The sequence below is a fragment of the Sturnus vulgaris genome, chromosome 2 (genome assembly GCF_052056855.1).
Source record: "Sturnus vulgaris isolate bStuVul1 chromosome 2, bStuVul1.hap1, whole genome shotgun sequence".
NCBI classification, from domain to species: Eukaryota; Metazoa; Chordata; class Aves; order Passeriformes; family Sturnidae; genus Sturnus; species Sturnus vulgaris.
The window spans coordinates 33,600,329-33,624,229 of record NC_142244.1 but is presented as its reverse complement, the minus strand read 5'-3'; the positions used below and the strand labels follow the sequence as shown (position 1 = coordinate 33,624,229).

At 47.6% G+C, this 23,901-nt stretch overlaps 1 protein-coding gene across 1 annotated transcript; it reads right to left on the bottom strand.

The window, feature by feature from the left end:
* Positions 1-1,427: 1,427 nt before the first annotated feature.
* On the bottom strand, positions 1,428-23,901 carry A2ML1 (alpha-2-macroglobulin like 1). Its single transcript, XM_088159201.1, has 36 exons — positions 23,843-23,901; positions 23,087-23,270; positions 21,939-22,101; positions 21,535-21,587; positions 20,615-20,632; positions 19,949-20,108; positions 19,293-19,377; positions 18,397-18,511; positions 17,964-18,078; positions 17,465-17,574; positions 16,763-16,930; positions 16,216-16,446; positions 15,752-15,815; positions 14,852-14,997; positions 13,733-13,882; positions 13,270-13,386; positions 12,592-12,739; positions 12,055-12,166; positions 10,589-10,814; positions 9,964-10,090; positions 9,557-9,678; positions 9,024-9,078; positions 8,246-8,329; positions 7,653-7,829; positions 7,415-7,496; positions 6,890-7,046; positions 6,619-6,693; positions 5,329-5,491; positions 4,531-4,748; positions 4,148-4,363; positions 3,545-3,669; positions 3,108-3,189; positions 2,604-2,672; positions 2,280-2,382; positions 2,146-2,187; positions 1,428-1,759 (listed from the first exon to the last, which is right to left on the bottom strand). Exons 1-35 carry the CDS (start codon positions 23,899-23,901, stop codon positions 2,147-2,149), a joined length of 4,320 nt encoding a protein of 1,439 aa, XP_088015327.1. The 3' UTR covers positions 1,428-1,759; position 2,146.

Below are 23,901 nucleotides of genomic sequence, written 5' to 3'. Positions count from 1 at the left end.
GCTCTGCAAAACAGAATATAAGAGCATGGTGGCATTGGCAGTGATAGGTGCAGCTCCTCCCTCTCTGCAAGACTCCAGCTCTAGGCAATGCACTTTCCAAGTACCAGTACCAGCTGCAGGCCTGACTGGTTCCAGTTCTGCTTTTTGATATCAGCAAGGACAGACTTTGCCAGTGGTAAAGGCAAGGGAGAGAAAAGACATTTGCAAAGAAAGCAGAAATATTTGCAAAGTGTTTTTAAAAAGTTTTAAAGAAAGTAATTAAAAATTCTGTTCTGCAGAGTTGAGACCTGCATTGCTCATGGACTGCTGAGGAAATGGAATAAAGAGAGGAGGAAAAGTACCTGTTTAAACAAAGGTGCAAGAGGAGAAAGTGACACCTGCAACATCAGCTCAGCCACTTTGGGCACTGCACAAGGTATTGCTACCATCCAGCTGCTGTGCTGAGCTCATGCTTTCATTCTAGCCCTGTTAAACTGCACATGAAACACAGAGCAGGCTGCCAGCAGCCTGCCTTGCTGGCATATCTCCTTAATGTGTTCACTCTTAAACAAAAAAAAACTTGAAATGTTCATGTCTTTGTCGCACAGACAGGACTTGCTGAGTCTTCAGGATTACTCTGGAGCATCATAGTTAAAATTTAAATATACTTTCCAAATCCCTCCCATTAAACCACCAAAAATCCCAGCCTTCCTGCAGGGTATGGAGAGCTTTCAGGGCTGTAACCAAATCCTGACCCTCAACCCTCACCTGTCTTCCAGCCCTTCCACTCTTAAACCTGCCTTTGCACTTAGCCATCACATTCTTACAGCCAGCTCTAGGGAAGGTCTGTGGAGATCTACCTGTTTATACAGAGACATGTCACTGTCAACCTAAAAGATCTGTGATCACCAGCACTTATATCGTGAGGTTTGATTTTAAAAAGCAGTGATAGATGTTGAATTTTCACACACTCTTTGAGTTGCCTGTCCAGCTCCTTGTAATGTGGCAAAGACCCTGCTCATTCTCCTCGCTCATTAGCAGGGGGCTCAACCCCAGGGCACACTCCTTCCTGACAAGTCATGTTTGACTTGTTCTGCACAAGATCCAGCCCCAAAAAGGTGCAGAAACTAAATTCACTCCCTTTCTGCTTTCTGTGCCACAAGGACAGAGTCAGTCTGTGAGACACACAGCAGGGTAGATTTACATGCACATAAAGTGCACCAGCAGCCAAGACCCTACAGCTCAGCTACATCTCTGTGCAGTAGACGATGCCCAGTGGGATCAGCCTCCATGCAGGACTAGGAGTCCTCACCCCATACTGATGGCTGCACAACACTGCTGGAGGAGAACCCAGTGCTGGAGGAAATGAATGCTCAGATACAGAGTTTGCTTCTCCTCACTCTTCCCAGGAAAACTCTGTCAGAGAGTCCAAACACACACCACAGAACCCAGATTTGTGATTTGTATTTTATTGTAATTCTTTTTACAAGTAAGAAAAATCCCTGGATTAAACCAATCAGAATTAATCAGACACCCAAAAAAATTCACCAGGTAATGGCTGTCAGGATGAGCAGCATAGGTTAGGCTGGAGTTAGTCCAAAATCCAACCTGAGATGTGTTCCAGCATCAAAATCCCAAGCCTGAGATGTGACTTTCCAGGTGACACAGGTCTCATTATACCAGGAGCAATAATGCAGCAGCCCCACTGTCCTAAGGCATCTTGCACCAGTGGGATCCCTGTGAGCTGAAGCAGTGGACAGTAAGGAAACAGCCCAAGTCCCTGAAGAAATGAGAGCAGAAGAGAGAGTAACCCAGAGAGCAAATAATATGACCCAAATTATTAACTTTGGGATGCTAATAGCTAGGGGGCACAGGCTCTTCTCATGACTCTAAAGGAAAGGGTTTTTTTTTGTTTGATCCAGTATCTCTGTTTTACTTCAGGCCCTCCCCAGAAAGAGAAACTCTCCATACCCAAATATAATATGCTGAAACTAGTACCATGAATTCTGCTTAGGGAGTTTCAGATACAGTCCTAGATGAAGAGAACATGCTAAATTAGAGATACACAGGGCTCCAGTGGGACACAGAGGAGTGGATGGGGTGCAGAGGAAGGATAACAAGGCTGCTAAGTCTGTACAGGGGACTGAGGAGGGGATTTGCACCTACCTCAGATGCAGAAGACATTATAGTCAGCCAGGGCCTGCTCCTCTGCAACAGAACAGGAGGGATCTAAGTTATCCTTGCACAGAGCCAAGTGCAAACACCCAGGCAGCCCTGGCACCCCACGGTTCCACACTGACCTGGGCTGTAGTAGTCATAAACCCTGACATGGCCTGGCTTCAGGTTGGTCACCTCAATCTCCTGCTCCAGATGCAGGACATATGTGTCAGAGATATGGCTCAGCTAGGGAAGAAAAATAAATTACAGTTCAGTTATGAGCTGTTCTTTTTACTCCTCACCTGAATTTGATCCTACTAACTGACAATAACAACTCTGTAGACTTGAACACTGAACTTCAAGATTAATCTTGAGCATCCTGATCTGCTAGCCCCAGTCCTGGATTTTCCCAACAACTCTGGCAGCGCCCTCCACTCCTGCAGCTCTTCTAGCAGCACAAACATCACCTTGTCCAAGTAGATGGCAACACCTCCTTGTGTTTTCTCAGTTCTTCTCACAGAGTGCCCATGCTGCAGCTAGGACAGGAGAGGAGAGCAAGCAATTTAGTTTTGTCTTTTGAAAGGAAAGTGTGAGACATCCCAACAAGGTTTATCTAAGTTTGAGTGGGCAGATTCTAATTCACTCACTTCCAAATGTATTTTGGACTCTTATCTCTTCAGGCTGATCTCCCTGCAGGGCCTCTCAGCTCCTGCAAACCCCAAGGACAAGAGCCTAGGCTACTTAGCTGAGAGGAATATGCTAAGCTGGCTGGGGCACAAGTATCACCATCCTCAAGACTCAAAGAAAGAGCCAACAGTATGTGTTTTAGTTTGTTGTGTGGCAGACAGGAAGAGATGGTGAGATTGATCAAGGAAGAGACGGGCAACACCTTCCTATGCAACCTTCCCTTCCCCTTGGACAGGGATGGTTCCATTCACACCACATCCCAACCCTGATTCCACACTTCTTACAGATCCTGGAGCCAGGGAAAATCCAGTCGGTAAGGACACCTCCAGAATCACCATGTTGGAAGTGGATTTCTTCCCATTGTACCTAGGGAAGAAGATTAAAACGAGAGCCTCTGGGCAAGAACATCAAAAAGAGAGTCTCTCCCAGCTTTCCTTTCCCTTTCCCACCAGCCCGTGTGTGCAGTGCCCTGAGCCAGGCAGCCCAGCCAGGGCTGGGGCCAAGGCAGTCACTGCTCCCTCTCACAGGCTGCAGAGGATGGCTGCACTGCTCTGAGCATCCTCAGTGTGAGCTGACTACTGCACTCCTCTCTCCAGCAAGAGCCAAGGCTCTCCATCTAGCCCTGAAACTGCCTGGTGCCTCTACTGCAGCCAAGAAGCACCCCTCAGCTCTCCAGCCATGCCCAGCTTTCCTTCTCAGGTGGGATAAGATCTTTAGTCACCTGACATGAACTTGGACAGTTACAGAGCGTGTATCGTCCTTGGTGCAATTGACTGGCTCAGTTTTCACTTGCAAGGCAAAGGATGTTGAGTCTTGTGGGGAGGGCGTGTTGTACCTCAGCACCATCTGCAGGGAGAGGCAAAAAGACAAAGACATTGATAAGTAGCTTGATGTCATCTATGACACCTTTTTTTTTCACTGGCTACTTGACTCCTGAAGATTGGACCCCAGACAGTGAATGGATACATGATATGCAGTAAGCACATTATCCCAGTACACAAAATAAAGATCATTCAGATTGGAAACCTTCCATGGGCTCCTTCTCAAACTTTCAATTGAGACTGTGCAAGTCAGGCACACAGCAGTGGGACCCCTATAAAGCATTTTCATCTTCCATTACTCTTGAGAGCCATGGAAGCATCTTGGTCCTCATATTTGGGCAGGTTCCGTGGCTTTCCTACCACACACAGGTTTATTGCATTGACACCAGGCTGGCATTAAAGCACAGTCAATGCACATCTCCTTCCACAGAGGTAAAACAGAGTTTTGGTTTTGACAAGATGAGGAGATGAGGGTGATCACAGCAGTGTCTGTGGGAACCTACCCGAGTAAAGACACAGCAGCTGCCCTGGGCCTGCACCAAGAACTCGCCCGGAACCTCTGTCAGTGCCGCCTCCTGCACCAGCAGCCGGTTCTGGTAGGAGACCTGGAACTTCTTCCCAAAGCCTCCGTGGGACTTCACTCTCACTTCTGCATCCCCCTGTGTGCTGTGTGTCAGTGCTGCATACTTAGCCAATGCCTGCAAGGCCACTACTGTGTCCTGAAAAAGAAAACACATTTGCATCTCTGAGATCCTGAGACATTTCAAGTCAGCATCCTGAGGACCTCCATATCCAAGGGCTGCTTTGCCCAAAGCATTTACACTTGTGTGCAAATCTTGCAGAGGTTCTTTCTCAAGAAACATCCCCTTCCCTGGCCATGAGTTACCTGTGTTGAGGCAAAGCCTCCATAGGCATTCTGCTGCCTGGTGAGCCAGGCCACGATGCCAGAGGCCGTGGCGAGGTCAGACTCTGTGACATTTGGCTTGGAGAGCAGGGCCAGCAGGATGTAGGCTGTCAGCTCCACATCCACAGACACTGGCTGTGACCAAGGGCTGGTACTGGTTCTGGGCTCGGATGAGGTCTGACTCCAGTGGATCTGCCCATCTGGGAAAGGAAGGTAGTAGAGGGAATCTTGAGCGATGTCAGGGAAGAGCTCCTGTGGTCTGGCCTCTTAGACACAGTGGCTTGTGTCTGCAGAGACCATTGGGTAAACACCTTTTGGATGGGTCATCACATCACCAGGGCAGCTGAAAACCAATCCATTTTGAGATACCTAACACTCCATATTCCACACCAAGGTGACATACAAAAACTAATATGCCAATAATCTGCATATGCATTACCTCCCAGTTGTCCAAATTCTGTATTGCCTTGTTTGCCAGGTCCACTAACTACCTGATACTAGCCAGCTGTCCACTGGCCAGCCCTGAGGGTCAGGGACTAACAAGACATGGGGCAGCTTGCTTTCCTCTCTGGCGTTTTGCAGTCCTGCACAAGAATTTCCAAGTCTCCCAAACCCCAAACTCCAGGTACCAGAAGAGGGCAAGAGATCTGAAGGAAACCAGCACCCACACCACAGTGTTGGCAGCACTGTGGCTGGTCCAGCCAGGCTGCATGTTACCAAGGGCTCCGAAAGGTCACCTGTCCCTTCTCTGATGCTCCCCTGTCACTGAGGCCCCCGTACCTGCTCTGACTGCCTTCTGGTCAAGCACATCGAGGATCTCTTGGGTGCGCTGTGAGTCCTGAGCCAGGGCGAAGGTGTAAGCCAGCAGGGCCTGGGTGTAGGTGCTGGCAGCCCTGGGGAGGGCAGGAGCGATGCAGCCCAGAGCCCTGCGCACCACTCTGCTCTGCAGGAGAGAGGCACACGGTGCTGGTCACACACACACAAACCCCTGGGAGCCAGGCAGACCCTGGGCACAAGCAGAAGCATGCACTGGCATGTGCCAGCACACAGAGCACCCCGCTCATTCCCTCGGGTGACTCTGTGCTCGGACCTGCACTCTCTGTACCAGTGCAGCACCGGCAGCAGTGTCTCCAGCCCTTGTGGAAGGGCCTTGACAGACCTCCCCCCTGAGCTGGTTTTGGGCTTCAGCAGTGCTCTCTCAATGAAATGAACACCTTTCCTGCGGGAATAACACCACCATGTCTTACTTTCCCAGTCCAAACACAACAGCAGCAAAACCACACAACTGCAAATGCACACACACAGCCTGCTGAGCAGGGCAATCGTGTTTAATTCACCTCCACAGTGAATAACAGTACTTATGGTGGGAAAAGGGTGACCTGAAGGCAATCTATTGCCAGAAAGAAGGTTACTTTCTGTCTTCCTTTTCTTGCCTAAGCCCACTGCTTTCTGTTCCACTGGAAAGCATTGCTTTTTTCACTTACTTTTCTGATTTCCAGAGAACTCCACTTCTCAATGTCTACAACTGTGTTTCTCCATGGAGTTAATTGTTTTTTTATTTGCCTGTACCACAGCCTAGTAACTAGCTATAATCCTTAGCATTTGTAAGAGCTCCCTCTTATTGTAATTACTTAAGCATGCAGATCCAGATGCCCTACAGCACTCCTCTCCCAGACCTCTGCTTTTTTTGTGAAGCTAAACCCTATTCGGAGTTTCATTATGTCTATTTACTTGACTGTGGGAGCAGCTCCACCCACCTCACGATCAGCCTTCAGCTGCATAGGACCAGCAAGGAGATGGGGAGGTGGGGGATGAACAGCTCATTCCCGGGAAATGGCCAACACGGTGTCAGGCCATGAAGTCCAGAGGTCCTCAGTAGTTTAACCTCACCTGCTCCCTGCCAGGGATGTCCTTCTCAAAGGGATAGTTTTTCCTGAGAAGCTGTAGAATCTTCTTCACCCACTCTGTTACTTTGCCCACAAGTCCCTCCAAGGTGCCCCAGTGTTACCACAAAGCTCTTTAAGACTCAGATCTTAGGGCAAGAGCATGGCAAAGAATCCCAGTATTTACCTCTGTTGTTACTCCTGCCTCCAAGTAAGCAGCAGTGATGTAGGCAGCCAAGGGGACTTCCCCATCTACACCTCCCTAGAAAAAGCATAGACATCCAAAAAGCAGGGAAAATTAACAGGCAAATACTGAAGCTTTTCAGGAGAGGCCTCACCTATCCCTGGCTTGCTCCATCTCAAGAAAGAACTACGACACAGGCAATGAATTTAAACAATTACCAGCACACTTGGCAAAAGCTGCTTGGTGTTGTCCTTCAAGGTGCACTGGCTCCTACCTTCATGAATGTGTGGAAAAGTTGTCCCACATTTTTGAAGCAACCACTGGGGAGCTGGTGGAATTCCAGCCAGGTGAGAGCATCTTGGATAATCCGATTGTCCAGGTAAATGTATGGCTTCGCTTGGACAAAGCATTTAACCACAAATGCAGTCAGCCTGATTGAGGAGAACAGAAAAAAGGGCATGAAAGAAGGAAGGGAGAATCAGAGAGAGGCGGAGTGCGTGAAAGAGTAGGAAGAATGAGTAGAAATAAAGAATCTAAGCAGAAGTTGATGGGAAAAAAGTGTTAGTTTGAAACTGGTGGACCTCTCTTTACATATTGTGCTATTTCTAATGTGCTGGTTCAAGGTCAGTTCATCCCCAGGACTGAGGATGCCTACCCATTGGGGTGCCCTAGTGTACAAAGCTTCTAGGATACTTTAGATCCAACAGGACAGCAAGGGTTTCATGCTGGAAGCAGAAAGCTGCCCACCTCCTGGCTGTCATAGAGTAGGTAGACAGCAGGGAGAGAGCCCAGGACTTACCAAGTATTACCATACTCATCCTTGCTACCAAATTCACTGTAGGAGCCATCAGGGTGCTGATACTGCAGCTGTATCTGGTACCCTGGGAAGCAGGACAGGACATGAGTGCTCACAGTGGTATTTGCAATACCACTGCTGTGAAGGAATGGGTTGGCTGAGTGCTCCAGGTGGGTGTAGGAGCCTGGGACTGTTGGACACGGGGGAAGGCAGAGGGGCAGGGTGGCTCTGTTGTTCTCACCATTGCGCAGGAATCCCGTTGCCCTGTCCTTGATCTCAGGGCTCAGCTGCCTCGTCTTCTCCAGGTACTGCAGCACATAGACAATGGGGGCAAACAGCACCATGTTCTGCTCCCCACAGCCGTGGGGCAGCTGCACCAGGTGGTCCAGGTTCTGCAGTGCCATCCCCATGAGGTCCCCTGAGACAAAACATAAGCACCCTGACCACCTCCTGGGCAGTAGGATCCTCCTCCTCCTCCTCCTCCTCCTCCTCCTACCTGTGACTGTTCCAAGCAGTTCCCCAAGCAAGGTATGCCCAGCACAGCAGTGTGGGGACACCTCTGCCCAGCCACCTTATCAGTCCCACTGTGCCCCTCATATGAACTGTGCACATTCCCATCCTGGCAGGGAAGCTCATTAGCACAACGCTGTCTCCCTTGCTGCGTGTTTTAGGTTGTCAGCAATCAGGAAACAAAGCCACACACATGGAAAGAATAAGGCAGTGGAGATTTGGAAACCTCAGAATGGGTGTGGGGGAGTTTGGGTTTGGGCTTTCCTAGGGCTAAACTCAGAGATACGGGATTTGCAAGGGTACTGCTACAGCTTAACTCCTTACCAGTGACTGAGACGGTGGCTCTGACCGAACCTTCAACCACATTTAGAGGCAACACCAGAGACACAGACTCCTCTGCTGGATTCCCTGACACCAGACAGGTAAGGTGTGGGGAGAACAGAAATAAAGATAATTTGATGAAAAAAGCCTTCAAAATCCCCAGAAGCTGTTCAAGGCTGTTCTGTGATGGCTTCCCATTTTCCTGTCACAGAGACTGTAAATCACTTCAAAAATCCATGTCCCATTCCATCCTTAACTTCCTTCATCCACCTCATGGTAACTGTGCTGTCCTAACACCCCTCTTTATAAAGAGGTTGAGATTATTTTTTCCTCGAAACCCTTAGGGGTCAAAGCCACCTGTTATTCTCTACAGAAGTTACTCCATCTCATATAAGATTTCAGTTGCAGGCTTGTCTTCTCAATGCTCCTCATGCTCTCAAAATCAGCTGATGGCCCCATCATACACCATCAAATTCAAGACAGGAACAGCAATCCTAAGCCATGTCCTCCAGCCTCACCATGCTCAGTGGTGTGGTTTTATTTCCACAGGTGAAAAAGGCCTCAAGCTGTCACATGAGTGCCAGGGATGTTGATGGTAAAAGACCGAACCTCCCCACATCCCTGCCTAGGAGAAAGCCCTGGCTGGCACCACAATTAGAGTACACTTCTGTAGCTTCATCATGGGAACAGAGAAAATAGTTCAACAAGTGGAAGTACCCAGAAGGTGGTTAGGCAGGAAGAGAGGGATGAACAGGGTGAAAGAAGAAAACAATCCATCTACCTTTTTCGGGACACAGGATGGAGCTGTGAGCCTTTTCTACCAACACTCCCTCTGGCTGTTGGAGCACATAAAAGTAGCATTTTAATGAGCACCCAGGAGACAAATGAGATTACAAGTGAATTAGAAGAAGGTATGTCAGAATCCTGGTTCAGGGTGGACAGTCAGCTGGAATATCATCATTATTACATAAAAATGCAAACTACTTTTAATCATTTTCACTTCAGATCAGAAACTAGCATGCATTTTCAGACTATCCTAAGTTCTGAATATCTGTGAAAATAGTGTTGTAAGTTTCAACAGAGAACTCAGGAGGTAAGGACATAAAAGAGTGTTTAAAGTTTTCCATGGTATGAAGTGGAGGACATCCCTTTACCTTTTACATCCATCAGCCCTGGCTGAGCCCAGCTCAGGCACTGAAATGATAACTACATGTTTTGAAAAGCAAGGAGTAACTCCCAAATTTAACGTGCACAAAATCTGGGAATTGCACAAAGCCTACTTTGAGGCTTAGGTAACAGAACAGCTTGACTGACCCGGACTTGAATGAGTTTGGTGATTATGTCTTTCTGTCCTTGTTTTGGGACGAATGGTATCTCCTCACCACAGAGCTCCTTGGTGGCCACAGCCTCAGTGCTGAGGGTGATGTTCATGAGCCCTGAAAACAACACACATTTAGGTGCATAAGACACCGTCTGAGGAAACGCTTCCCGTTAATACAGTAGACATCACCTGCTGACAACAAAAACTTTGATCAGAGCCCTATATATTTTTGTGCCTCCTAGCACAGGCTTGTAAGTAACCACTACCATAGGATAAGTGCAAATAAGTACTCTGGGTAACAGAGCAAAAGCTCCTCTCTCTATGTCAGCTCTTACAAAACATCCCCACCTTGGACCCATCCCTTCCCAGTTCCACCACTCCACCTTCCTGTGCTTCTCACCCAGTTGCTCAGCTGTAATGCTCCACTGAAAGGTCTTGGCTTCCCTGGCACATAAGCAGCTGCTGTAGACACAGCCTTTGCATGGCTTCAGCTGGAAGTGTGCAAACTCCTCCAGGGTCACTTGGATCTGAAGGGACAGCAGGGATGGCAGGTGGCAATAAATAAACATCAACAACACAAAAAGGAAGTCTACAGAGGGTGGAAGTAGGGGCACAGCCTGAGAGGAATACACACGGATTGTTTGATTAGCCAGGGATCAGGCTGGGAAAGTTAAAGTCCTGGCCAGGGTTATCAAGGGCAATAAGTGTGTCTGTGTTTGTGCTTGGGATTGCCCCAAGCGAGGTGCAGGACCTTGCACTTGGCCTTGCTGAGCTTCATGAGGTTTGCACAGACCCAGCTCTCACACCTGTCAAGGGTGCTTCCTTATTTCTCTTTTTTAAAATGGAGGTAATTTGTTCCCTTTTCCTGTCAGAGGGAACGTCACTGAATTGCCATGACTTCTCAAAGGGGATTTGAAACGGGATGACCTTGAAGGTCCCTTCCCCTATGATTCCATGATCACAGGCCACAGGTGTCAGTCAGCCATGTCCTGCTTTTCTTGCAGAGGCCATCAGGGCTCACCTACCCTCATGCATTGCTGCAGGTTGTTGAAGACTGTGGCCTTCAAGTTGAAGGTCTCACCCTGGACCACAGAAGATGGCAGCGGCAGCTCCACAAGAAAGGGCTTGGAAACAACCAGCCAGGAGGCTGGAGCAAACCCAAAGCCATTACGTCCTGTGCAGAACATTCCTGCTTTCCATTCTGTGATGGCATCAGGCACAGTGACAGTGACACTCTTGTTCCCACTGGGGCTGGGGAGAAGTGGACAGAAGCAGTTAATTGACTGGTGCCATATGCCACGCCAGGTGACCTGCTCTGTGTCCTTCCCTGCAGAGCACCCCGTCCCCTCACCTCACTCCAACCCCTACTGAACTTGCAGCCCTTGCAGGGTCACAAGTAAGTCCTTGTGGAAGTGGGGGCCCCACCTCAGGTGCTTATATCAACAGAACACTTGGGTCAACAGGTTACATGGCTGGAAGATGCCCTCAATCACAGACAGCACTTGCCCTTTGCACATCTAAAAATGGCTTACAGATGTCAGCAGTCTTATTCTCCTTCGCCTAGAAATGGAGAACCAGAAACCAGAAACTGGCAGAGCAACAGGACTAGCAGCAGAACTTTGCAGACGAGGTTGATCCAGCCATTCTCTGTCCTGTGAGACACTGACAGCTTAAAGCCCAACATAAGGACAGGGTAGAGACTTGTCCTCAAAACATTTGAGAGGAGCAGACTGTTCTGCAGCTGCCACCACAGCCGACACAAAAAGCAGTCACAGCTAAAGATACTGGTATTATTTGGCTTATTTCACCATGCATGGACAGGAAGGCACCACACACAACACAGAAACCTTCTGGTGTCTCAGATCAGATTGGTGAACAAGTCACAGGGGAAATATCTGCTGCTAGGGGTGAAGAGGTGCATGTATCTGTAAGGACAGTGGAGGTGGGAGAGGGTAGATGTTGATGGGAAATATGCTCAGGATCTGGCCTGAGCATATTTCAGCCTTCAGTGAACACACAAGAAAATCTTGAGGTCTCAGATGAAAAATCTCTAAAAGCTCTCTTGGAAGACCCTGTGTACACACTGAGCCTTTCTCACAGGACACAATTTTCAGCCCTGTGAAGACTTCTATGGACATCAGCTTCCCCTGGATACCAGGATGCGTCTGTGAGCGCATTTTGGGAAATGCAAGCCCACGGGACTGCCAAAAGCAGAGCGTAGGCAGTAAACTAAGCTGTTCTGCTGCACCTCATGCTTTTCCATCTTCCTATGCCAGCTGCCTCTCATGGATGACCAGCACTTCTAGTAGAGGAAAATGCATTTAATGCATACATCAGCTCCAGCAATGAGCAGCCTACAGGTATGAGCCCCATGATGTGTGTCCTTAAGTGTCTTGCACAGCTGCCTGTGATCTAAACTCAGCTGCATCTGCTACCACTCCCAGCCACACAAAATGACCCAGACTAAACCCCCACTGCTCAGTTTACTCACCCCACAGAATATAAATCCCACAGCCAGGTTTGGTGAAAATGCTTGTGTCCTTTCTCTTCAGATGAAGAAAAAGGTGGAAACATAGTGGGCTGATAGGTTGATGTCAGATGCTCTATTGGAAACAACAAAGACCTGTAGTCACCACGGAGTCCTGAGGTCCTAGTTCAGAGCAGAACAGCTCCAGCACAGCTCAGGCTGCAGCAAATTCAGTCAGTTGTGAACAAAACAGAACAAAATGTGCTGTCCCAAAATTAAAATCCCTTGCCTCATTTCAAATGTCAGAGGTGCTTTGGACTTTACTTGCATGTAGAGGCACCATAGGACAGGCAACATTTCCCTCACTCCAGATATAAAACCTGGGATCCAGATATCCCACTAACAGCCCTCACATTAGCACAACAGGTTTAGGGACAGGAAACCCTCTTTCTCCTCCGCTTGCACTTGGAGCAAGTGCTGCCTCTTGGCTCAAACCCAGGACTGCTTTCACATGGAAGATTAAGCCTCCCATGTAAGAAGAAACAGCTGACAAATGCTTACTGTTATACAATTTATGGGGCTGGGCAAAGGTCAGCATGGGTCTGGAAATAGACATTCCTGTTCCCCGCAGCTTAGTTGTCAATGGAGTGGCTGGACATACTCTGGGTTTCTTGATATTGGTGTTGGACATAATTTTCAATCCCATTTCCTGGAGGAAAAAAATAATCACCAGAAGATTGTCCTCTCCTCTCTGCCCTTATGCCTTCCTGTCCCCTCATGCAGTGGGGACTTGGCTGTCCTCTGTATTCTCTTGCTTCATTTTAAAAAGGAATAATTCAGATCCCCAGCAATGGGCAAACATTGTCTTCTAAGGTAACTCATCTGGCCTGAGTCAGCCAAATTTATTCCTTTTCAAACACATGGTCATTTGGGTACTATGCCTTCTCTGCCTGCAGGGTGCAATTTCTCATGCTATGAAGATTAAACAAATTGTATGAAACTCAATTAAAGTAATGAATAATCCTTGGCATCCTGAGTCATACAACCCAAGTGTGGAAACCACACAGTGACTTTTCCTTATACATTTCAAGTCGCCTATTCAAAAAACAAGAGGGTTACAAGGGCCTAAACTGTTCACTGTCCTGTTTGCAATGGCATCCCTTGGATATTGGTATAGTCAGGGACCACATTCCCCTCAGTTCATTAATTCTCTCAACCCACCAAATCAACCATTTTTACCCTAAATGCCGTAAACACATCCGGCCCATCAGAATTTGGGAACCCGCATGAACTATCATCTTCAGACACTTGGCGAGGATACCTGGAGTTATAAACAGATGGAAACAGCCCATAGATCTGAGAAAGCAAAGGAAAAAAAAAATCAGTGCAAATTAAACCTGGCATTCCCTTCCTCTCAGGCATCCAAGGCCTGTTTGAGTTGCTTCTGGCTACTGTGTGTGAAGGCATGCCAGAAAACCCAGGATCGCTGCCACTCTTCCTGGGCTCTCCTCTGATAGTACCAGCACAGAAGCTGTTTTACCACTGAGCAATGCTCAACGTCTTCCTTAATTCCTAATCCCTACCCATCCACACTGGGAGTGCTACTGATCCCTCCAGGCCATGCTTCCAGCTTCTGGAGTTAAGTTCTGCACAGATTCTCCCTCCCACCTCGTGTCAGCAGGGAAGGGAAAGGCTTGCTCACCGAGCGGCTGCTCAGTTCCTTTCCTGGCTTCCTCCAAAAGGCTCTTGGATCCACAGCCCACACAGCACATGTGGAGCCAGGAGCTGCCTGCAGGCGGAGGCCAACCTGTGAGCCAGGAAGAGTCTCTGGCGTTGAGAAGCCCAGCTCCACCTGGATGGGAAGAATGCAGGCAATGCCTGAGTCATATTTCTACGGGTGGCCACCCCACCACTCCCCAAGCAGGGGAGGGACCTACATGAAGAGAGTTTCCAAAGACCTGCCTTGGATAGAAACCCAAGGAACCTCCCAAGGACCCCCAGAAGGTATTTAAAAAACACCACGTGGAGGTTCTAACAGGAAAGATGGCAGAGGGGGAGCCATCAGTGTGCACATGGAGACATCCCCGTATCAGAGCACAGTTCTCTCTTCTTTATCTAGCACACCAGCCAGCCATGGTCACACACCTCACAGCTGTCTTATGAAGCCCCTTCTTCTGGGCTCCCAGATCAAAAATAAGCCTAGTCCTTTTCTCCAGGCTCTTTGTGGGATTGGTCTCAGTTTCCTGAAACTCTTCCTGTTCTTGCTTCAATCTGTCTATGGCAGACAAACAGCTCTGGAGCTGTGGAGCAGGGGTAATGCCCTCTCAGAAATTCACCTTTGGAGTGCAAGACACGGCAAATAAAGCAGATTCCCAAGGATGTCACAATGACCAGATGCACTCAGCCCTTTCTGGATGGCCAGTAAAATCCACCTCTTCCATTATCCACTTTCAGATGTCATCCCAATACCACGTAATAGCAATTCTAATTGTCTGCTGCTGCAGCAGAGCAGCCCTGAGCTCTCCTGAGAACCACACAAATGACCTGTGCTGGGCTGGATTATCTATGACCCTACCAGACTGCAGTTGCCTATGGAGACAGACAGCAACTCTCTGCATTTCCCAAACATTGCAGCAGCCCCCACAAAGCTGAGCTCACGCTTGCTCCAAACATCACAGTACACCTCACCAATCACAAACTGCAGCTCATGTGACAGCATCACACACAGCATCAGCCACACACAGCGACACAGCTCTCCTTTCATGGCAGCAGACACCTCCACGCTCACACATTCAGTCATAGCCTCAGACACAAACCCTACCTTGTTTCTGAAACACGTGGAGACACTGAAGATGGCAGAATCGGCAATGATTTTTCCATTAGGGAAGATGACATAAACAACAAGTCTTGGAGCTGGGGCATAGGTCAAGCTGAATGTAAGAGGGATGGAGAAGGAGCCTTCCAGCACTAGATGGAGAAGAGAGGGAATAAGAGGAAGTAGATTTGGTAGTGAAAATAGAGTCTGATCAGCTTTGGTATTCTGCATGTGCCTGTTTAAATTCTTTCCTCCTTTACTGAAGTCTTTCAAGACCAAAGAGATTTCTGGAGACTACTAAATCAATCAGCACATCTCTGGATCTGATATTCAAGACCAGCAAAAGACTTTCCTGTTTATTGCCTTGGGGACACAAAACTTTGGAGTTCAAGCTTGGCTCCACAAAGAGTGAGAGTTTCAGGTATCTTTCAAAGCCTCCTCTCACCCAACATCTCCCATCCCATCACCAATAAAGAGGTAACCTTGTCCCAAAATACTTATAATTCAGGTTTTAAAAAAACAAGAGCTGGAGAAATAGGCAACAGTGGGTCATCAGGTGTCAAAATTATAAGATGTGGCATCCCAATGACCCAGATTATTTGTAGGCACAGTTGCTATGGAGGGTAAGGCTATCATTTCATGCTTCTTGCAGGAGCAGCAGCAAAAGGAGACTTGAAGACAACAGAGGATGTGCCTATGGGCTGGGAAATGCTGAGTATTATTCTCTTGGTACAAAGCAGGAGGGCAAAAGGAGCATGAAATCTGGAAAGGCACAGTGCTCTGATGCAACTCACAAGTGGTGAGCTACCCCTGCATTGCAGGGAGGCTTATGCCACTTTCCAAATAAGAGTGGATGCCACAGACCACTGAGTGCTAGCTAGACATGACACTGGGGAGTGCACTTACTTCTTGGCAGCCCAACCCAAACAGTCTGCTGACCTGCGTGGACTATCCCTCTTTTCCCTGTGACCTGGAGAAGAACACAGAAAGGGATGGTCACATAGTCATATAGCCTTTGAGATCACTAAGAAGATCAAAGTAACCCTGAAATTAAATTGGGAGATTAAATGGGGGTTGGGGGAGGAATATTAGCTTTATTTGCTCTCAGCTAATAAGGAGACCTCAGGGATGAAGTGATGTGGGGGAGGACAAGTAAGGCCAATACCTGCCCTGCACCTGTGCAGAGCCTAAAAGAAAAGTTCTGCCTTTGTTGCCATTACTGCAGTACCAGAATCAAACCCAGGATCCACTTCCATGATGACTGGAGGAACTCCCTGAGCCAAGACTATCAAATATCAGGCTTGAACCTCTAAGAGATGCTGATCTTGGTCCTTCAGCTGTCACCCACTAGCACTTTCCCAGAAACTCACAAAGTAGGAGAAAATGACGCGCTTGGGCCCGTGTTCCAGGTCTTCCTCATAAATTCTGAAATCCACCTGGACAGACTGCGTTTTACCACAGGGCATCTTCTCTGGCACACGGATGATAGAGAGGAAGCTCCTGCTGGTGCTATAGAACGGATTTATGAAGTAAGAAGCTCTCTGAAAATTCAAGTCAGCTGTCCCAGGCTCTTTGTCTGAATCTTGATGCAGGACACTTGCCTGGTGAGACAAAAAAAACCCAAATCAGTTAATTTCTCTAGTTAAGCAAGTCAGCTGCAAATCACCTTGGTAAGACAATCTGACCAGTGCCAAAGGACAGGTCTCACTGTGGAGAGCTCATGAGGAAAGCAACCGGGACCTGGAGTAAGCTCTCAGAGGGAGAGCCAAGATCTCAGCCAAGATCTAGAACATGCTGAGGTGCTTCAGGTTTGAGTCACTCTCAGGAAGGAAGGAACAAGGAAGATGTCTGTGGGGCAGTAAATAGCTCTGACATGCACGCACACCCCTGCCACAAGACACACCTTTCCTCACTTACCTCCAGGGAGGCCAAGGTGCTGTTCCAGGCAGAGGTGTCCAGGCTAAATGAAGCTGTTCCAGACTCCCCAGTGATGTACTTCTGCCTAAATTGCTGCTCAGCATAGTTTACTACGAGGAGAACTTCTTTGTTCTTCAGTGCCTTGCCTTGGTAATCAATTACTTTAATCTGAGAACATCATGGGGAGCAAGAGAAGTGCAGAAAATCTGATTAGCAGACAGAATCTGTCGCTTCCCCAAGTCAGAAGCAGTGTCTCCAAAGACAGCAAGATCACTCCTTCAGTCATTAATAATTTTATCAACACTACCACTGCTCCTGTCATATTATCACTTGCACTACCATGTTCATTCACAGAATCACAGAATGGGTAAGGTTAGAAGGGATCACAGTGGGTCATCTGGTCAACATCCACTGCTCTCCACTCCTTCACAGCAGAAGACTTCCTGGCTGTTGAAATTCCATATGTTTGGGTTTGCACCCCACATATTAAAGCCCATAGCTGCTCCCCCTCATGGGGTATTTGGTAAATGGCAGTCTTGGGTGTTATTCTGACGTTGGACAATTCAAGAGTTTTGTCTCTGGGAGTCATTTATGCCCTCCCAAGCCCCTGACTAGAGATGGGGTCATAAAAGAGAATAAGTAAAGGTTGCTGTGAAATATTGCTCACGCTCTCCCTTTCAAAGAACTGAAACTGGGAATTACCTTTCCTCTGTACATCTGTCCAGGATGGTAGTAAGAATTCACATCATTAAACAAGGCCATCCCGCCAATCCTGGAGATAAGTAATTTGTGGGAAGCATTGACCTGTATCTCTGAATGAAAGCAGCAAGACAGAAACATGAGAGAGGGAGCAAGAAAGCCAAGCACTCCTCAGCAATTTCCCTGCAGAGTGACCCACTGGTAATACAGATGGACATGTTCAGCTGCACACACGTTTCACATCCCAGTGCTGATCTGCCCCAGATTCTGGGTATCTGATCTTCCTCCCACTTAACTTCTAGTTTTTAGAGAGCCACACCCCACTCAGAGTAAGTGTGGCATGCCATCAAGAGCTGCTGTCTCTATATGTGAGGTTAGATAGCAGGTCCCAATGGGCTCAGAAGGCTCAGATCCCTCACTAGCCTGAAAGTCTCCTGTACTTTTGGTCAGATCAGCACAACTTCACCTGCCTCTTCCCAGGCACCAGAAATTCCAGAGTTACCTGTGGCATCCTCCACCAGCGAGGCCTCTACAACTATGCTGTCCCGATAGTACCGAAAGTCTCGGCTGAAGGAGGACAGGCTCACGTTTGTGAGGAAGCAACCTGCCTCATCTGTCTGAAAGTGCAGAGAGAAGAAACAAGGTCTGAGCAGGGCTCTTGGGTTAGAAGTTATGGATGTGGCAGAGGATCAACATCACAAAACTCCTGCTCTCAGGGTGCTTTTCCTTTTGGCATTGCAGCCCAGGATGTGGAGCGGGGACATGGATGAGGGCTAGTCACAGTCATCAGGCACAGCTGATGAGAGGCAGCTCCAGGAGCAGTGGCCAAGCTGCCAAAACAATGGGTTAACATTGCCATTACTTCAGCTAAAGCAGCAGCCTTGTCTTACTCTGAGGCTGAGCACAAATGCTCAGCTCTTCCTAAGCATTCTCACCTGGTTGCTGAATTTGTGACAGAGATCGGGTTTGGAAGCACTGGGCAGGAATGGGGCTATCTTCTGACAAAGTCTCACATGAACCATCCCCTGGACACTTTTCCCACGAGGGTATCTGTTTGGGGGAGCAGGGAAAGGAAGAGACAGTCACACACATTGGGAGAACACATGGCTTGCTTGGCATGTGGCCCCAGAGACCACAAACTGCTGGATATTCACAGTACAGCACAAGGGATATATTGTGCAGAGTAGGGGTATATGTGCAGTGATGGGAGATCAAGGGCATTATGATATAATTAGCCCCAAACTGACTTATTTTGGGTAACTAGAGTGCTGTAGGTGCTGACTGAAGTATATATCAGCACCACCTGCAATAAGCCCAGGATGTGCTGAAGGCATTCCTCATCTTACGAGCAGAAACATGGGCAATTAGGAAAGTGTCTTCTATTTAAAAATTCACCTTTACATGGGGCTCACTGTAGCATTGTCCTTGGATCACACCTGGGCCAATTCCCTTTTGCCTCCCTCTAGTTTCCACTTGAGCATAATCTGGAAAAGCTTCCCATCATTTCCCATTAGTTTGTTCTTCAAGGAGATGAATGCCACATATCTGCCATGACCTGTCCCACAAACAGCTGCTTGTCAAAGGGTAGGCTGTGCCCCCAGGTCCTGTGTGTGGAGATTTGTGGAGTGTTTTTAGAAAAGGGGCATTAGAGTATCAGAATGATAGTTACAGGAATGTTTTGTGTTGCCTCAGGGTGCAAACAGCTGCCATGGAAGATTCCTGGTACTGAAGTGTAGTAAACTTGCCCTTGGCTCCTCATGGTTAGCCATCCAGCTCGTGCACATCAGGCTAGAAATTAACACAAGGTCATCCCTCCAGCCAGAATCCTCACCTGCCACATACCCGGAGCAGGAAGGTTGTATCTAGTGCATAAATCTGATTTGGTGCCTCAAGGATCACTTCAAATTCTGGCAGCACTGGAAGGGAAAAACAGAGAACTGTAGGAAACACAGGTCAGGGACAGCCTTCACAAAGAATGAACATAAAGGCAAATCATGGTGGAATAAGGGACAGGAAATGGAGAAGGAAGGTGCTGAGAAGGGGAAAGGAAAGATTTTCCAGGTATTTTTAACAGATTTGTGTGTAGGCCCTGGATGATTTGCTCCTTCCCAAACTAAAACCAAACATGCCCATTTCCCTCCACTTCTGACAACCTGAGAGAAGGCTGGCCTCCCAATACAGTTGATTAAGGAATTAAAGTGAAGTCAGAGGGCACTGGACTTCATATTCTCTGGAAAAGTCCATCCCAAATTGCTTTAAATGTTAAAACATTTTTTTTAGCTGTGTCAAAGTTCTAGGGCCATGCACAACACTCCTCCCACACACTAAGCCAAGGTCCCGAAGTGATCTCCTCTCCTGAGCCTCAGCTCTGACTCTTTCTGTGACAGATGCTACTACATTTCCCATTTGTTCCTAGGATGGTTTTGGAGGAATAAACACCCTGCTTCCTGGACCAGGAGTGCAAGGTGCTCTCAGCAGTGCTCATACCATGCTCTGTGACGGAGAAGCTGCCGTAGGCTCTGGTGCTGGTGACATTGATGACGTACGTTCCCAGCAGGGGCTCGTCACTCAGCTGGAAAGACAGGTCTGCAATGCCATCCTGAGGGACCACGTCCTGCCACTGCTCTATCTGGTTGTTCTTAGGGTCCTGCACTCACAAGAAAAGAAGAGCTGTTCCAGCATCTCACTGATCCACATCCCTGAGCCTCCGGATTTCAGTGTTGTAGACTACCAGGTTCTATAGATAAGGAAATGAGGTTTGGTATAGACTGATCAGGAAATCTTGAAGACATGATAATGCTCAGATTCTGCTCCCAGCATCTGAGCCTCCTACACTTATTTAAATTCTGATCTTAAGCAAAGATTCTTCATAGTCCTAACTTTCTTTCATAAACATCTAAGTTTTCTATTTATTCTCTTGCAAGTGTAGAACAATAGATTTCTACTGGGAGCATAACTTCAAAGAAGTGCATTAAAAAGAAGCTGAAATAGTATGTTAGTTTAAGAATTTAACATCCAGCAACAAAAAAAGAAGATCTACTATTCCACTCAGAGGTCTGTAAAATCTAAAATCTACCAGAAACTGAATATGAACAGCAAAGTGAAATGACTGCCATCACCATTACTCTAACAAGAGACTTCAGCATCACTCACCAGGAGAAACAGGGAAATCTGTGGAGGAAAAAAATGCAAAAACATTAGAAGAGAGAAACATATGCCAGCACCACACACAAAGTACTTCAGACTCAAAACCCTCTCTGAAGGATGTGCAGCTGGTGATTTGGAAACTGAAGAGCACTGACAACAATACAAAGTGAAACAAATGCCTCCAAAAAGGAGAACCAGGTGAATTCATTGCAGTAAGGTCTGAAGAAAGGAAAAGGAAAAACCAATATGGAGGTTACACAGCATTTGCTAATGACTTCCTGACAGAAAAACTCAGAAGTCACCCCAAGAAATCTCGCTGTGGTTCAAGTGCAGTCTTAAGAGGGTTACAGAGGAATAGGATCACCTAATTTGAAAAGAACCTCTGGAGGCCACCTAATCCAACATCCTGCTGAAACATGTCTTCCTGATAAGATTGCTCATAGCCTTCTCCAGCTGGGTTCTGAGCATCTCCAATGATGAAAATACATTTTCTGGACACATCTCCACATTGTTGCAATCAAAAAGTTTGTCCTAATGTCTAAACAGTATTTCCCACATTCCAGCTTGTAGGTGCAGATTAAAAGCACCCTTCCCCACAAGAAGGAAAGCCTGATTTACCTGAATTTTAAAAAAACTGATTTTCACCTGAATAGTGAAAATCTATTCACTCCCCCCGTGACACCATCACATCAGGAATCAATATGTCCCACACATGGACTTGCCTGACTATTCTACCAAGATGAGCAAGAGACGTGCACACCTCTGCCATCTTCCTGGCAGTTACTACTCCCCTCTGCACACCCATAAAGCCTGCCAGGGATGAGTGTGGAGAAGTTGGAGCTTTGGCAGATGAGCAGGGTGGAAAGGAGGTGGGATCCATGCATGGTACAGGGCAGCCTCTTCCACAGCCTCCAGGACTTGCTTACCGAATTGTTGAGTGCAAGGAATTCCTCATCCAGAGTCACAATGCGAAATCTCACTGAAAGCAAGGAAATCAGGGAATATATTATCAGATCTCAGTTTTTCCCTACAGACCCCTGTTCCATTGTTTCCCCAGCTCCTATCTCTATTCTAGACACACTTGTGGTAACGTCTGACACTAACATTCCCACATGTAAGGTACCATGGACATGGTTTTCATTATCTACTGCCTCCTGCAACTCCACAGTCATCACAAGCCAGACAATACAAACACTGAAAACTCAGCAAGCAACATGGTCTCAAAGACTTCTGCTAGGGCTGTTCATGCATTTCAGGGCATCACAGTCTTTCCATATGGTGCAACCAGCAAAAAGCCTAGGACGTTCAGCTGCTCCCATTTGCATCTCACCTGTCTGCCCTGGTTCATAGATGGGCTTGTCTGTTTGGATGATGGTGCCATTCCTGCCCTGACAGATCAGGACCTTTTTCTGCTCCTCAATATTGACCCCATCTCCTGTGATGGTCAGTTTTACAGTGGCAACCTCCTCTGTGCCATCAGCTGGAGGGGCAACCTGTACAGACAGAGAGAGGAGAGCACACAGGCCCCAGGTAATATTCTGGGAGTAAAGTAGAACAACTAATCAGTTCCCTCCCACTGTGCCAGGAGGGAACAGTCACCAACAACCTCTGAAACCAGATCACATCCAGATCTCACACAGTCCTACATAAACAGTAGGAGCCTCTGCATATCGTGGCATCTCTCCTTTTTCCCACTGGTGACAATCAAGCACCTGACACTTTTGAGTCTTCAGACTTGCTCAGGAAGATGGGCAGATGACAAGAAAATGGGAGATGGTAGCAGAGAATCAAAAGAGAGAGATCAAGCAGTTGCACAGCCTCAAATGCTCAGCTTTCAGAACTACCCAGCACTTACAAGCAAGAAATCCAAAGTAGAAAACACAACCAGAAAGACTCGGGACACCAAAGAACCCAGCAGCCTCAGCACAGAATATGCAGTATAACAGAAAGGATATTGCTTAGACATGCCTTCCTTATTCCAGATCTTTGCTAAGTTCTCACCAACAGTAAATAGCCTCTAGGATGCTGTTTAGAAACAGCAAGCATATTCATTTCCATCCAACTAGTCTTCAGCAGCTCGCAAGAGCTGAGTTGCTGCCTGACTTGAGGTACTACAGAACTTGAGGTACTACAGTATGCCCTGCAAGACATCATTTCTCCAAGCTTTAGCTGTGAACCTGCACAAGTCCTTCAGAAAGAGCTAAAGCTGCTTCATCTGGTCTGTAAAGGAGAAGGACACAGGTATCCAGAACTCTGGCAGACTTTAATGGATGTTAATTCCATTTAAAAATTAGATTCAGAAAGGAAATTCAGTGCTAACCAACAGACTGTGTTGGGCTGTGCTGCCCTAGACACCACCCATTCCCCTTCCTGAAAGGCTCACACCCAGACAAAGTAGACCCTACCCATGTCACCCTTAGTTAGGGAGTAACACAAGCATTTTCCTGAAAGGAGAGTCATTTGCCTAGGGTGGCTCACCCAGAACTTAGTGCACAGGAAAGTCTTCTTCTTCTGGATGGTTTCTTGCATTAAGAGCTCCTGTCCTGCAGAGTACTCCAAGGCCAGATTCACTTGAATTTTTGCATCATGACAGGTGATATGGAGGCAGGCAACCTGGGTGGATGGGTACTGGAGAGCTGCAGGGATCACCACCAGGTAGTGTCTGTGGAGGGGGAAGACAGCAGAGGTGGTACCAGTTTGAGGTCTCAAGAAGTGTAAAAAGCTGCCCTGCTGTGGCCCACTACTGCAGAATCCCTCAGCAATGTGCCATGGCTTCCACCAACATTCAAAAGCAACACTGAGCCCAGCAAAGTGGTTGTTGCACTGAAACTTAAGAAATATTGCTGCTTGATTACCTTAAGTATAGCCCTATAATCTATTTCAAACTCCTTATTCCAGTAATCTCCTGAAATCTCCAAAAACATCCCATGCAGTCTTCACAAGAATTGGGTTCATAACCTCGCAGTCTAGAAACCAAAGTTTTCATCTGGCATTGCAACTGCAGAGCAAACATCTCTGGGCCTAAGGTCCGACCTGGAAGTCCCCCAAAGAGCTGTCCTGCACTGATCTGCAGCAGTCAGACTAAGGCATGGGAGGCAAGGTACATGACTCAGCTACTCCTTGGGGTGACCTGATCGAGCAGGAAGCATGAGAGCTGATGGCATAGGATCTGGTCCATCTAGCTAGGCTCATGCCTTCATGAAAGAGACTGAAACAGGACTCAGCATCACTCACAGTTGGTGAGAAGCAGCTGCAGCATTGAACAGAAGGCTCAGGAGGATGGCTATCCTCAT

Coding starts and splice junctions, on each gene's coding strand:
- A2ML1 (XM_088159201.1), bottom strand. CDS start 23,901: ATGAGGATAGCCATCCTCCTGAGCCTTCTGTTCAATGCTGCAGCTGCT. Junction 18,079..18,396: donor GTCACAAATTCAGCAACCAG/GTGAGAATGCTT, acceptor CTGCACTTTCAG/ACAGATGAGGCAGGTTGCTT. Junction 16,447..16,762: donor GCACCTTGGCCTCCCTGGAG/GTAAGTGAGGAA, acceptor TTGTCTCACCAG/GCAAGTGTCCTGCATCAAGA.